This window comes from Phocoena sinus, chromosome X (genome assembly GCF_008692025.1).
Source record: "Phocoena sinus isolate mPhoSin1 chromosome X, mPhoSin1.pri, whole genome shotgun sequence".
NCBI lineage: Eukaryota > Metazoa > Chordata > Mammalia > Artiodactyla > Phocoenidae > Phocoena > Phocoena sinus.
Window position 1 is genome coordinate 74,188,951 of NC_045784.1, and position 12,909 is coordinate 74,201,859.

The 12,909-nt window shown below is 36.0% G+C and overlaps 1 protein-coding gene across 2 annotated transcripts in view; it reads left to right on the forward strand.

Annotated features, from left to right (window-relative positions):
• Window positions 1–12,909, forward strand: part of DACH2 (dachshund family transcription factor 2) — a 654,283-nt gene that overhangs the window by 624,121 nt on the left and 17,253 nt on the right. For both annotated transcript variants that reach the window (XM_032619764.1, XM_032619765.1), the window contains one exon: window positions 11,450–11,596. In XM_032619764.1, coding sequence (XP_032475655.1) covers window positions 11,450–11,596 — 147 coding nt within the window. The remainder of the gene's footprint in view (window positions 1–11,449; window positions 11,597–12,909) is intronic.

Sequence of the window (12,909 nt, forward strand, 5' to 3'; positions counted from 1 at the left end):
ATATCTTTGGAGAAATGTCTATTTAGGTCTTCTGCCCATTTTTGGATTAGGTTGTTTGTTTTTCTGATATTGAGCTGCATGAGCTGCTTGTAAATTTTGGAGATTAATCCTTTGTCAGTTGCATCTTTTTCAAATATTTTCTCCATTCTGAGCATTGTTGTTTCATCTTGTTTATGGTTTCCCTTGCTGTGAAAAAGCTTGGAAGTTTTGTTAGGTCCCATTTGTTTATTTTTGTTTTTATTTCCGTTTCTCTAGGGGGTGGGTTAAAAAGGATCTTTCTGTGATTTATGTTATAGAGTGTTCTGCCTATGTTTTCCCCTAAGAGTTTTAGTGTCTGGCCTTACATTTAGGTCTTTAATCATTTTGAGATTCTTTTTGTGTACAGTGTTAGGGAGTGTTCTAATTTCATTCTTTTAGATGTAGCTGTCCAGTTTTCCCAGGACAACTTATTTAAGAGGCTCTCTTTCCTCCATTGTATATTCTGCCTCCTTTATCAAAAATAAGGTGACCATATGTGCGTGGATTTATGCCTGGGCTTTCTATCCCGTTCCATTTGTCTATATTTCTGTTTTTGAGCCAGTACCATAATGTCTTGATTACTGTAGCTTTGTAGTATAGTCTGAAGTCAAGGAGCCTGATTACTCAAGCGCCACTTTTTTTCTCAAGATTGCTTTCACTATTCAGTGTCTCTTGTGTTTCCATACAAATTGTGAAATTTTTTGTTCTAGTTTTTTGAAAATGCCATTAGTAGCTTGACAGGGATTGCATTGAATCTATAGATTGCTTTGTGTAGTAGAGTCATTTTCACAATGTTGATTCTTCCAATACAAGAAAATGTATATCTCTCCTTCAGTTTTTATCATCTTTAATTTCTTGTGTCAGTCTCTTATAGTTTCTGCATACAGGTTTTTGTCTCCTTAGGTAGCTTTATTCCTAGGTATTTTATTATTTTTGTTGCAGTATTAAATGGGAGTGTTTCCTTAATTTCTCTTTCAGATTTTTCATCATTAGTGTATAGGAATGCAAGAGATATCTGTGCATTAATTTTGTATCCTGCTACTTTACTAAATTCACTGATTACCTCTAGTAGTTTTCAGGTAGCGTCTTTAGGATTCTTTATGTATAATATATCATCTGCAAACAGTGACAGTTTTACTTATTTTCCAATTTGGATTCCTTTTATCTGTTTCTTCTATGATTGCTGTGGCTAAAACTTCAAAAAGTATGTTGAATAACAGTGGTGAGAGTGGGCAACCTTTTCTTGTTCCTGATCTTAGTGGGAATGGTTTCAGTTTTTCACCATTTAGAACGATGTTGGCTGTGGGTTTGTCAACTATGGCCTTTATTATGTTGAGGTAAATTCCCTCCATGTCTACTTTCTGCAGGGTTTTTATAATAAAAGGGTGTTAAATTTTGTTGAAAGCTTTTTCTGCATGTATTGAGATGATCATGTGGCTTTTATCCTTCAATTTGTTACTGTGGTATATCACATTGATTAATGTGCATATATTGATTAATCCTTGCATTCCTGGGATAAAGCCCCCTTGATCATGGTGTATGATCCTTTTAATGTGCTGTTGGATTCTATTTGCTAGTATTTTGTTGAGGATTTTTGCATCTATATTCATCAGTGATATTGGCCTGTAGTGTTCTTTCTTTGCGACATCGTTGTTTGGTTTTGGTATCAGGGTGATGGTGGCCTCATAGAATGAGTTTGGGAGTTTTCTTCCCTCTGCTATATTTGGAAGAGTTTGAGAAGGATAGGTATTAGCTCTTCTCTAAATGTTTGACAGAATTCGCCTGTGAAGCCACCTGGTCCTGGGCTTTTGTTTGTTGGAAGATTTTAGCATAGTCTCAATTTCAGTGCTTGTGATTAGTCTGTTTATATTTTCAATTTCTTCCATGTTCAGTCTCAGAAGGTTGTGCTTTTGTAAGAATTTGTCCATTTCTTCCAGGTTGTCCATTTTGTTGGCATATAGTTGCTTATAGTAATCTCTCATGATCCTTTGTATTTCTGGAGTGTCAGTTGTTACTTCTCCTTTCCCATTTCTAATTCTATTGATTTGAGTCTTCTCCCTTTTTTTTCCTGATGAGTCTGGCTAATGGTTTATCAATAGTTTTAGTCTTCTCAAAGAACCAGCTTTTAGTTTTATTGATCTTTGCTATTGTTTCCTTCATTTCTTTTTCATTTATTTCTGATCTGATCTTTATGATTTCTTTCCTTCTTCTAACTTTGTTTTGTTTTTGTTTTGTTTTGTTTTGTTCATTCTCTAATTGCTTTAGGTGTAAGGTTAGCTTTTGCTTGTCTATAAATGTTTTAATTTCTCCATCAAATCTGAATATGATACTTGGTGGGTAGAGTAATCTTGGTTGTAGGTTTTTCCCATTCATCACTTTAAATATGTCCTTCCACTCCCTTTTGGCTTCCAGACTTTCTGATGAAAGATCAGCTCTTAACCTTATGGGGATTCCCTTGTATGTTATTTGTTGTTTTACCCTTGCTGCTTTTAATCTTTTTTCCTTGTATTTAATTTTTGAAAGGTTGATTAATATGCTTCTTGGCATGTTTCTCCTAGGATTTATGCTGTATGAGACTCTCTGTGCTTCTTGGACTTTATTGACTATTTCCTTCCCATATTAGGGAAGTTTTAATCTATAATCTCTTCAAATATTTTCTCAGTCCATTTATTTTTCTCTTCTTCTTCTGGGACCCATGTAATTCAAATGTTGGTGCATGTAACATTGTCCCAGATGACTTTGAGACTGTCTTCAATTCTTTCCATTCTTTTTTCTTTATTCTGCTCTGCAGTAGTTATTTCCAATAGTTTATCTTACAGGTCACTTATCTGTTCTTCTGCCTCAATTCTTCTGCTATTGATTTCTTCTAGAGAATTTTTAATTTCATTTATTCTGTTGTTCATCATTGTTTGCTCTTTAGTTCTTCTAGGTCCTTGTTAAATATTTCTTTTATTTTCTCCATTCTATTTCCAAGACTTTTGATCATCTGTACTATCATTACCCTGAATTCTTTTCCAAGTAGACTGCCTATTTCCTCTTCATTTGTTTGATCTGGTGGGTTTTTACTTTACCCCTTCATCAGCTGTGTGTTTCTGTCTTCTCATTTTGCTTAACTTACTGTGTTTGGGGTCTCCTTTTCACTGACTGCAGGTTTGTAGTTCCCATTGTTTTTGGTGTCTGCCTCCAGTGGCTAAGGTTGGTTCAGTGGGTTGTGCAGGCTTCCTAGTGGAGGGGCTTAGTGCCTGTTTTCTGGTGGATGAGGCTGGATCTTGTCTTTCTGGTGGGCAGGACTGTGTCCGGTGGTGTGTTTTGGGGTGTCTCTGTCCTTATTATGATTTTAGGCAGCCTCTCTGCTAATAGGTGGGGTTGTGTTCCTGTCTTGCCGGTTGTTTGGCATAGGGTGTCCAGCACTGTAGCTTGCTGGTCATTGAGTGGATCTGGGTCTTAGCATTGAGATGTAGATCTCTGGGAGAGCTTCTGCCGTTTGATATTATGTGGAGGTAGGAGGTCTCTGGTGGACCAATGTCCTGACCTTGGCTGTCCCTTTGTGCCCAGAGCACCAAGACCCTGTCAGCCACATGGCTCAGAAGAAAAGTTAAGAAAAAAGAAAGAAAGAAAGAAAAAAGTAACATAAAAAAAATTAAAAAGTAAAAAAAAGAGAAAAAAATAAGAAAGAAAGTAGCAGCCAAACCAAAAAGCAAATCCACCAATGATAAAAAGCACTAAAAACTATACTATAAACAAAAGAAAACAAACAAAAAAAGGGACATACAGATCTCTAGGACAAATGTAAAAACAAAGTTATACAGACAAAATCACACAAAGAAGCATGCACATACACACTCACAAAAAGTGAAAAAGGAAAACAATATATATATCATTGCTCCCAAAGTCCACTGCATAAATTTTGGGATGATTTATTCTCTATTTAGGTATTCCACTGATGCAGGGTACATCAAGTTGATTGTGGAGATTTAATCCGGTTCTCCTGAGGCTGCTGGGAGAGATTTCCCTTTTCTTCTTTGTTCACACATCTCCTGGGGTTCAGGTTTGGATTTGGCCCCGCCTCTGTGTGTCTGTCACTTAAGGGCATCTGTTTTTTGTTCCATAAGGATGATTTTAAAAGAACAGCTGATTAGGGAGCTCTGGTTCACTCAGGCCAGGGCGAGGGAAGGGTACGGAATGTGGGGCGAGCCTACAGTGGCAGAGGCCAGTGTGATATTGCAACAGCCTGAGGCACACCGTGTGTTCTCCTGGGGAAGTTGTCCCTGGATCACAGGACCCTGGCAGTGGCAGGATGCACAGGCTCCCGGGAGGTGTGGTATGGAGGGTGACCTGTGTTTGTACACAGGTTTCTTGGTGGCTGCAACAGCAGCCTTAGTGTTTCATGCCCATCTCTGTTGTCCATGCTGATAGCTGCGACTTGGGCCCATCTCTGGAGCTTGTTTAGGCAGTGCTCTGAATCCCCTCTCCTCACGCACCCGGAAACAAAGGTCTCTTCCCTCTTAGGCAGTTCCAGACTTTTCCCCAGACTCCCTCCCGGCTAGCCGTGGTGCACTAAACCCCTCCAGGCTGTGTTCATGCCACCAACCCCAGTCATCTCCCTGCGCTCCGACAGAAGTCCGAGCCTCAGCTCCCAGCCCCCGCCCACCCTGGCGTGTAAGCAGACAAACCTCTTGGGCTGGTGAGTGCCAGTCAGCACCGATCCTCTGTGCGGGAATCTCTCTGCTTTGCCCCCCGCACCCCTGTTGCTGCACTCTCCTCTGTGGCTCTGAAGCTTCCCCCCCGCCACGCCTATTCTCCACCAGTGAAGGGGCTTCCTAGTGTGTGGAACCTTTTCCTCCTTCACAGGTCCCTCCCAGTGGTGCAGGTCCCATCTTTATTCTTTTGTCTCTGTTTTTTTCTTTTTTCTTTTGCCCTACCCAGGTACGTGGGGTGTTTCTTGTCTTTTGGGAAGTCTGAGGTCTTCTGCCAGCATTCAGTAGGTGTTCTGTAGGAGTTGTTCCACATGTACATGTATTTCTTATGTATTTTTTGGGAGAAAGGTGATCTCCACATCTTACTCTTCCGCTATCTTGAAGGTCCACCCATAAAGGCCATTTTTAATCATGTAAAAGATTAGCTTAGACTTTGTCCTGTAGGTTATGGGAATTATTAAAAGATAAGCAGTGGAGTGATCTGGTCTGCTTTCAATCAGATAGACCACTCCGGTGTTGGGAATTAGATTAGATGGGACTTGGAGTAAGACTACAAACAAGGAAACTATGTAAAAGTGGATTGCCCTCATCTAGGCCGTGGTGATGAGGGCTGAATAGGGTAGCATAAGTATGGATGGAGACAAAAGTGAGAGAATGGAAAATATTGTCCAGAAATAGAAATAACTTTCTAACAATGGGTAGGCATTTGATAATCTATAGATGTGGATAATGAGACTAGCTTGTATCAAAACCAGAGAAAATTCAAAACTTTAACCAAAAATTTTCACCTCTTCCTTATATTTACCATAAAATACAAAACAGCAGCAAAAGTGACTATTGTGCTTTTCAGCTTCTTTCTCTTCTTAGCTTATTCTTCTGTAGAATGATCACAAAGCAAAAGTCAATTAAAAGAGTTAAAGAGTGGGAATGAGAGGCAAAAAGGGAGAGAAAATTCACAACCCAGATAATGCCTCCCTAAACTAGGAAGAATTACTCTAGTCGAGTGAAATCCACTAACTATATACTATTCTAATATAGCATATTATATTCTGAAATTTGCATCAAGAAATTGAAATTTTACTGTATATTTTCCTGAAGACCTAAGAATTACTAGTTCAGTTCAAAATGGAAATTCAGTCATTACATTTAAAAAGAATTAAACCTCTTCTTATCTTGCCAAAGTCATTAAATACTAGTAAACAGAAGCTAAATTATCTTTTTAAAGTTTTGAGAAATTAGTTTATTTCTGATATTTGGGATGCAATATATATTATGATTAGGAGTCATAAAAGCACATTTCTTTAGTAGGGAAATTATTTATACGAAAGTACCAAATATGTTAAATATAATAACATTCACAAATTGACTTAGGAAAATCTACTACATATAGTAAAATTGGCTTCTAACTTTTAGGGATCTACTCATACCGATTTCTATTTACTAACTTCTTATAGAGTCTTCAGGTCTATCTTTATAATTGATATCATAACTATTGTCTTTTAAAAAGTCTTAGACATTGTAGATGTAATACTGTATCTATTATCAGATTTACTATGAAGCATTTATATTTAATAAATTTAGCAATTATTATGATATAATAATACCACTAGTAATATTCTATCATCATTACTACTACTGTCATTACTGTCACTACTACTACTACCATCACTACTACTACTACTACTACTACTATTACCATCACTAGCTAATGCTTATCAATTGTCTGCCATGTGCTAAGCACTGTTTTTAACATTTTACATCTTATGACTAGCATAATGAAAAGAAACTACTCTGTTATCCTCATTGATTTAGAGAAACTATCTGCTTCATCTCTATGAATCTCAGCATCATCATCTATTACAATAGTTGACTGCATGATCACTTAAATTCCTTTCTAGTTGCCTAAATATCTCATACCCAGTAAACCTACTTTTTAGGACAAAGGGTGAACTCTTTATCTAAAGTCATATGATTGAAAAGAAAAATGGAGAAAACTGATATTGTAGTTAAAAAGTAATGTCTCCCCAAGTTTATAGAAAAAATAGTAGCAACATATATACATATATAAAGAACATATGTAAAACTATATATATGTATATAGTAAACTATATATATATAAAACTGTGTATATAGTAAGAATCCCTATGAGTATTTTTTTTAACAAAAACATTGTTTCACACTTATATATTCCTTCTAACTACCTTTTTGTTCCTAGCCAGAATGTGTTACTTGAATTAAACATATGTTATAATATTCTTTGCAGTTTAAACACTTAGAAACAAAGAATGGTAGAGCTACAGGAGAGCTTGGAGCTCATCTGTCTTGGTTCTTGACCAACTATATGGTCCCCAGGCTTTGAAACAACTACCTATAAAATCTTTGGCCCTCAATCTATGAGAACTACTAGTTCTGGGATCTTGAATAAATTTCTTGACCTCTCAAGGACTCAATTCCCTCATCTATAAAATGGAGGTAACAATATCTTCCTTGCTGAGTTGTTGTAAGTTTTAAATGAGATATAGTCCTAGAAAAAATGTTCAGTACATGGTACATCCTAAATAAATTATAGTTTATTTTATATAATTTTTAATGTAATATTCTGTGGCATTGTTTATAATATATGGAATCATAAATTTCAAGGGAATCAACATATGGAATGTTTTTGAATAAATAATTTTACTAGAAGCAAAATTTTGTCTTATCAAGGACATTGCTATACATTAATTTGAATAAATCTATGTTTTTGATTTAAATAATTTACTAAATGCTTTATTTGAATGATGATAATTAAGTATAATTATGATAGTAAAAGTTTTTTATGCTTAACTTTATTTAATAGTCTTTTAGCAAAAATAACAGAAACCATATATTCTCGGTGTCTTTATTCCAAGATTTCCATCTTGTGACTACCTTAGTCCTCTGAATTTTTGTCTTAAATGAACATAAATTTAGATGAGTAAATAACTCTCTTCAAGTTGCTGAAGGTCATTTATATGAAAAGACATTGAACTGTGAGATAAATACAACTGATACTCAAATTAGCATCATATTCACTTTAGTGCAATCAAAATATTTTAATTGTATTTGAATAATTTTAAGATTTTTTAAATGTCATATAATTTATAATTTTGTTTAATGTTCCTTGAATATTTTTCTATTGTCCTAATATCAATATCTTAAATTTTTACAACTAATTTAGGAAGAATGTGAAGGTCGGTCTGCTTAGAACCCTGCAATGAACCACTGTATCGCTGGAGCCCAGCAATTCTGTTTGAGAAATTATCACAGATTTCAAGGTTTCAGAGAAGAGTAACAATCATACATTAGGGCAGTTAAAGTTTCTAGTTAAGACATAAGGCCTTGAGATTTGAGTTATAATTGTTTTTACCTCTTCATCACCTTTTCTGTTTATGAAAGAAATGTTGTTGTGCCTTTACAGATTGCTTAACATAATCATTGCTGAAAGTTATTCTCTTTAAAATGTAGAGATAGGTTCAAATATAAATATATGGAGAGAGACAGAGTCTGATGATATGTGCATATATTTAAAGAGATAGATATTTGCCCTAAAAACTGGTAACATCTCAAATAAAGAGACCCTTGACACTGTAAGCTTTAAAAGACATACCATGTTTTTTCTTTTTCTTCCATACATCTTTTTTATTTTCATCTTTATTGGCAGATAAATGCTTTACAATGTTGTGTTAGTTTCTGCTGTACAACAAAGTGAATCAGCTATATGTATACATATATCCCCATGTCCCCTTTCTCTTGAGACTCCCTCCCACCCTCCCTATCCCAACCCCTATAAGTCATCACAAACCAGTAAGCTGATCTCCTTGTTCTATGCAGCAGCTTCCCACTACCCATCCATTTTACATTTGGTAGTGTATATATGTCAGTGCTACTCTCTTACTTCATCCCAGCTTCCACTTCTCCCCCTGTGTCCTCAAGTATGTTGCCTACATCTGTGGCTTTATTCCTGCCCTGCCACTAGGTTCATCAGTACTGTTTTTTTAGATTCCATATATATGCGTTAGCATACTGTATTTGTTTTTCTCTTTCTGACTTACCTCACTCTGTATGACAGACTCTACATCAATCCACCTCATTACAAATAACTCAATTTCGTTCCTTTTTATGGCAGAGTAATATTCCACTGTATACATGTGTCACATTTTCTTTATCCAGTCATCTGTCGATGGACATTTAGGTTGCTGCCATTTCCTGGCTATTGTAAATAATGCTGTGATGAACATTGTGGTACATGTGTCCTTTTTTTTTTTTTTTTTTTTTTTTTGAATTATGGTTTTCTCAGGGTATATGCCCAGGAGTGGGATTGCTGGGTCACATGGTAGTTCTATTTTTAGTTTTTTAAGAAACCTCCATACTGTTCTCCATAGTGACTGTATCAATTTACATTCCCACCAACATTGCAGAAGTGCTCCCTTTTCTCCACACCCTCCCCAGCATTTACTGTTTTTAGATTTTTTGATGATGGCCATTCTGACTCGTGTGAGAGGATACCTCATTGTGGTTTTGATTTGTATTTCTCTAATGATTAGTGATGTTGAGCATCTTGTCATGTGTTTGTTGGCAATCCATATGTCTTCTTTGGAGAAATGTCTGTTTAGGCCTTCCACCCATTTTTGATTGGGTTGTTTGTTTTCTCAATATTGAGCTGCATGAGCTTCTTGTTTATTTTGGAGATTAATCCATTGTCAGTTGCTTCATTTGCAAATATTTTCTCCCATTCTGAGTTGTCTTTTCATCTTATTTATGTTTTCCTTTGCTGTGCAAAAGCTTTTAAGTTTCATGAGGTCCCATTTGTTTATTTTTGTCTCTTACTCTAGGAGGAGGGTCAGAAAGGATCTTGCTGTGATTTATGTCATAGAGTGTTCTGCCTGCGTTTTCCTCAAAGAGTTTGATAGTGTTTGGCCTTACATTTAGGTCTTTAATCCATTTTGAGTTTATTTTTGTGTATGGTGTTAAGAAGTGTTTTAATTTCATTCTTTTACATGTAGCTGTCCAGTTTTCTCAGCACCACTTATTGAAGAGGCTGTCATTCCTCCATTGTATATTCTTGCCTCTTTTTTTCAAAGATAAGGTGATCATATGTCTGTGGGTTTACCTCTGGGCTTTCTATCCTTTTCCATTGATCTATATTTCTGTTTTTGTGCCAGTACCATACTGTTTTGATTACTGTAGCCTTGTCATATAGTCTGAAGTCAGGGAGCCTGATTCCTCCAGTTCCATTGGCTCCTCAGGGTCTTTTGTGTTTCCATACAAATTGTGAGATTTGTTCTAGTTCTGTGAAAATGCCATTGGTAATTTGATATGGATTGCATTGAATCTGTAGATTGGTTTCAGTACCATAGCCATTTTCACAGTGTTGATTCTTCCAATCCAAGAGCATGGTATATCTCTTCATCTATTTGTATTGTCTTTGATTTCTTTCACCAGTGTTGTACAGTTTTCTGCATACAGGTCTTTTGACTCCTTAGGTAGGTTTATTCCTATGTATTCTATTCTTTGTATTGCAATGGTAAATGGGAATGTTTCCTTAATTTCTATTTCTGATTTTTCATTGTTAGTGTATAGGAATGCAAGAGATTTCTGTGCATTAATTTTGTATCCTGCTACTTTACTAAATTCATTGATTTGCTCTAGTAGTTTTCTGGTAGCAGCTTCAGGATTTTCTATGCATAGTATCATGCCATCTGCAAGCAGTGACAGTTTTACTTCTTCTTTCCACGTTTGGATTCCTTTTATTTCTTTTCCTTCTCTGATTGCGGTGGCTAAAACTTCAAAAACTATGTTGAGTAATAGTGGTGGAGTGAGCACCCTTGCGTTGTTCCTGATCTTAGAGGAAGTGCTTTCAGTTTTTCACCAATGAGAAGGAAGTTGGCTGTGGGTTTGTCATATATTGATTTTATTATGTTGAGGAAGCTTCCCTCTATGCCCACTTTCTGGAGAGTTTTTATCGTAAATGGGTGCTGAATTTTGTCAAAAATTTTTTCTGCAACTATTGAGATTACCATATGGTTTTTATTCTTCAATTCATTAGTATCACGTTGATTGATTTCCATATATTGAAGAATCCTTGCATTCCTGGAATAAACCCCACTTGAACATGGTGTATGATCCTTTTAATGTGCTGTTGGATCCTGTTTGCTAGTATTTTGTTGAGGACTTTTACATCTATGTTTATCAGTGATATTGGCCTGTTTCTTTTTTGTGACATCTTTGTCTTGTTTTGGTATCAGAGTGATGGTGACCTCATAGAATGTTCGGGAGTGTTTAAAGACATACCATATTTTGAAACTCAATAAATATCTTTAGATATTCTGTGTTTTGAAATATGTATAGGAATAACCTGATGAATAATAAGAATATTTTTCTTAATCAATTTATAAAATATTTCATGCTATCACTAAATTCCTGTAGTCAAAGTAGAAAACAATCTTCCACCACTACTACCACCACCATACAAATACATGTGTATTATAGAGCATACTTACTGGAGATGTGAAAGCAAAAATAAGTTGGTTGCGTGATTGAATACTCTTTGGTTAAGTCTAATGATAATCGTAATCAAAAGAAGCTAATCTTATGTTGACTCATACATTTATATATCTCTCTGAATCTGTATCTATGGTTTATAATTCATCAAAACCGGCAAACTGATTTCAATGACTAAGCCTTTGCAAACTATTTCTCTTTCCATATTTTAGCTACCATGCAAAAGCGCCTGAAGAAGGAGAAAAAAGCAAAGAGAAAACTACAAGAAGCCTTAGAATTTGAATCAAAGCGAAGGGAGCAAGTGGAGCAAGCACTTAAGCAAGCCACTATTAGTGACAGTGGATTGAGGATGTTGAAAGGTATTGTCTGTACTGCACCTTCACACTCAAGGTACATAAAGCAGAGAGAGAGAGAGAGCCAGGGAGGGAGAGGGGGAGAGGGAGAGGGGAAGAGGGAAAGGAAAGAGGGAAGGAGTGAGGGAGGGAGAAGCTTTGTCCAGGAATACAGTAATTAAAAAATCGATTTGAGGCCAAGTGCTTTAGTTCATTAGTTAAATCTGTCAAAATAAGCCCTATTCCGGGAGGTATAAATAGTCTAGGAACAGGAAATCCTGCTGCTTTTTGCAGAAGAAGTAATATTGATAACTTCCCTGCACTTAAAATGTAAGCGTTTTAGGTCCATTCGTGTTAAAACATGCTGATGTTTGGTGTACTTATTTTTAATGAGCTTTAGAATTCTGGTTCCTTTAATGCAGATTGCATCAGTGATGAGGGATTAAAGAGTGCCTGGTCGAAAATGAATGTTCTAAGTAAATTCCTGGAGCTCCTGTGAGAAGAGGTGCTTCTGTCATGAAATCTATTAATTCGAAACTTTTCTGATTCCATTTTAAATTATGAAACCTCACAACGTAATTTCATTTCATAGGCTATTCAAATTTTTCTTTCAGAGCACGTTAACAGCTGGTATATCTAACTGATATGTGTGCATAACAGGGATGAGCCTAAGAATATTATACACGTGAATACACATACTCCATAGCTAATATGACACACACATGAACTAAAAGGGGGTTGCTTCAAGTGTCCCATACTAAGAATGAATAGAGAATACTGTACAATGTTCAATCGTATTTTTACCTTTCCAAAAGTTCAGTTCCCTTTTTACTGTGACTGTCTTGGATCATTGTCCTCACAATCGATAGAAATACAGAGGTAGATTATTAGCTCATGACAGCCATGCCTCATTGAGACTCAGAAGAGAGACGATAAATAATAATACATCAATATCTCATACTGAGGAACATCTTAGACAGTGGGAGCCAGCAATGGGGCCAATATTCTATGCACTCTAATTATTTGAGGCTCTGAACATGTAGTTCTGAGGAGGTTTGTCATTTCTCTTTTTACGTTTTTGAAATCCACCCATATGTGAATTCCACTCTAGCTCCAGTGTTCAATGTTATAAAGGAAAAGCAGCTGTTTCTACAGCATGATGGGTAACTTGTAGTCAAATCATTTCTTTCTCACATCAATCCTTGATGGATGATATATGGGCATCTGTTATCACATTACCCAAGGGTGTCTGAGCAAATGTATATATATAGAAATGGCCATATTAAGCTATGCTTCATGTACATGAATAACTTTTAGATAACACATTTCATATTTAAAAT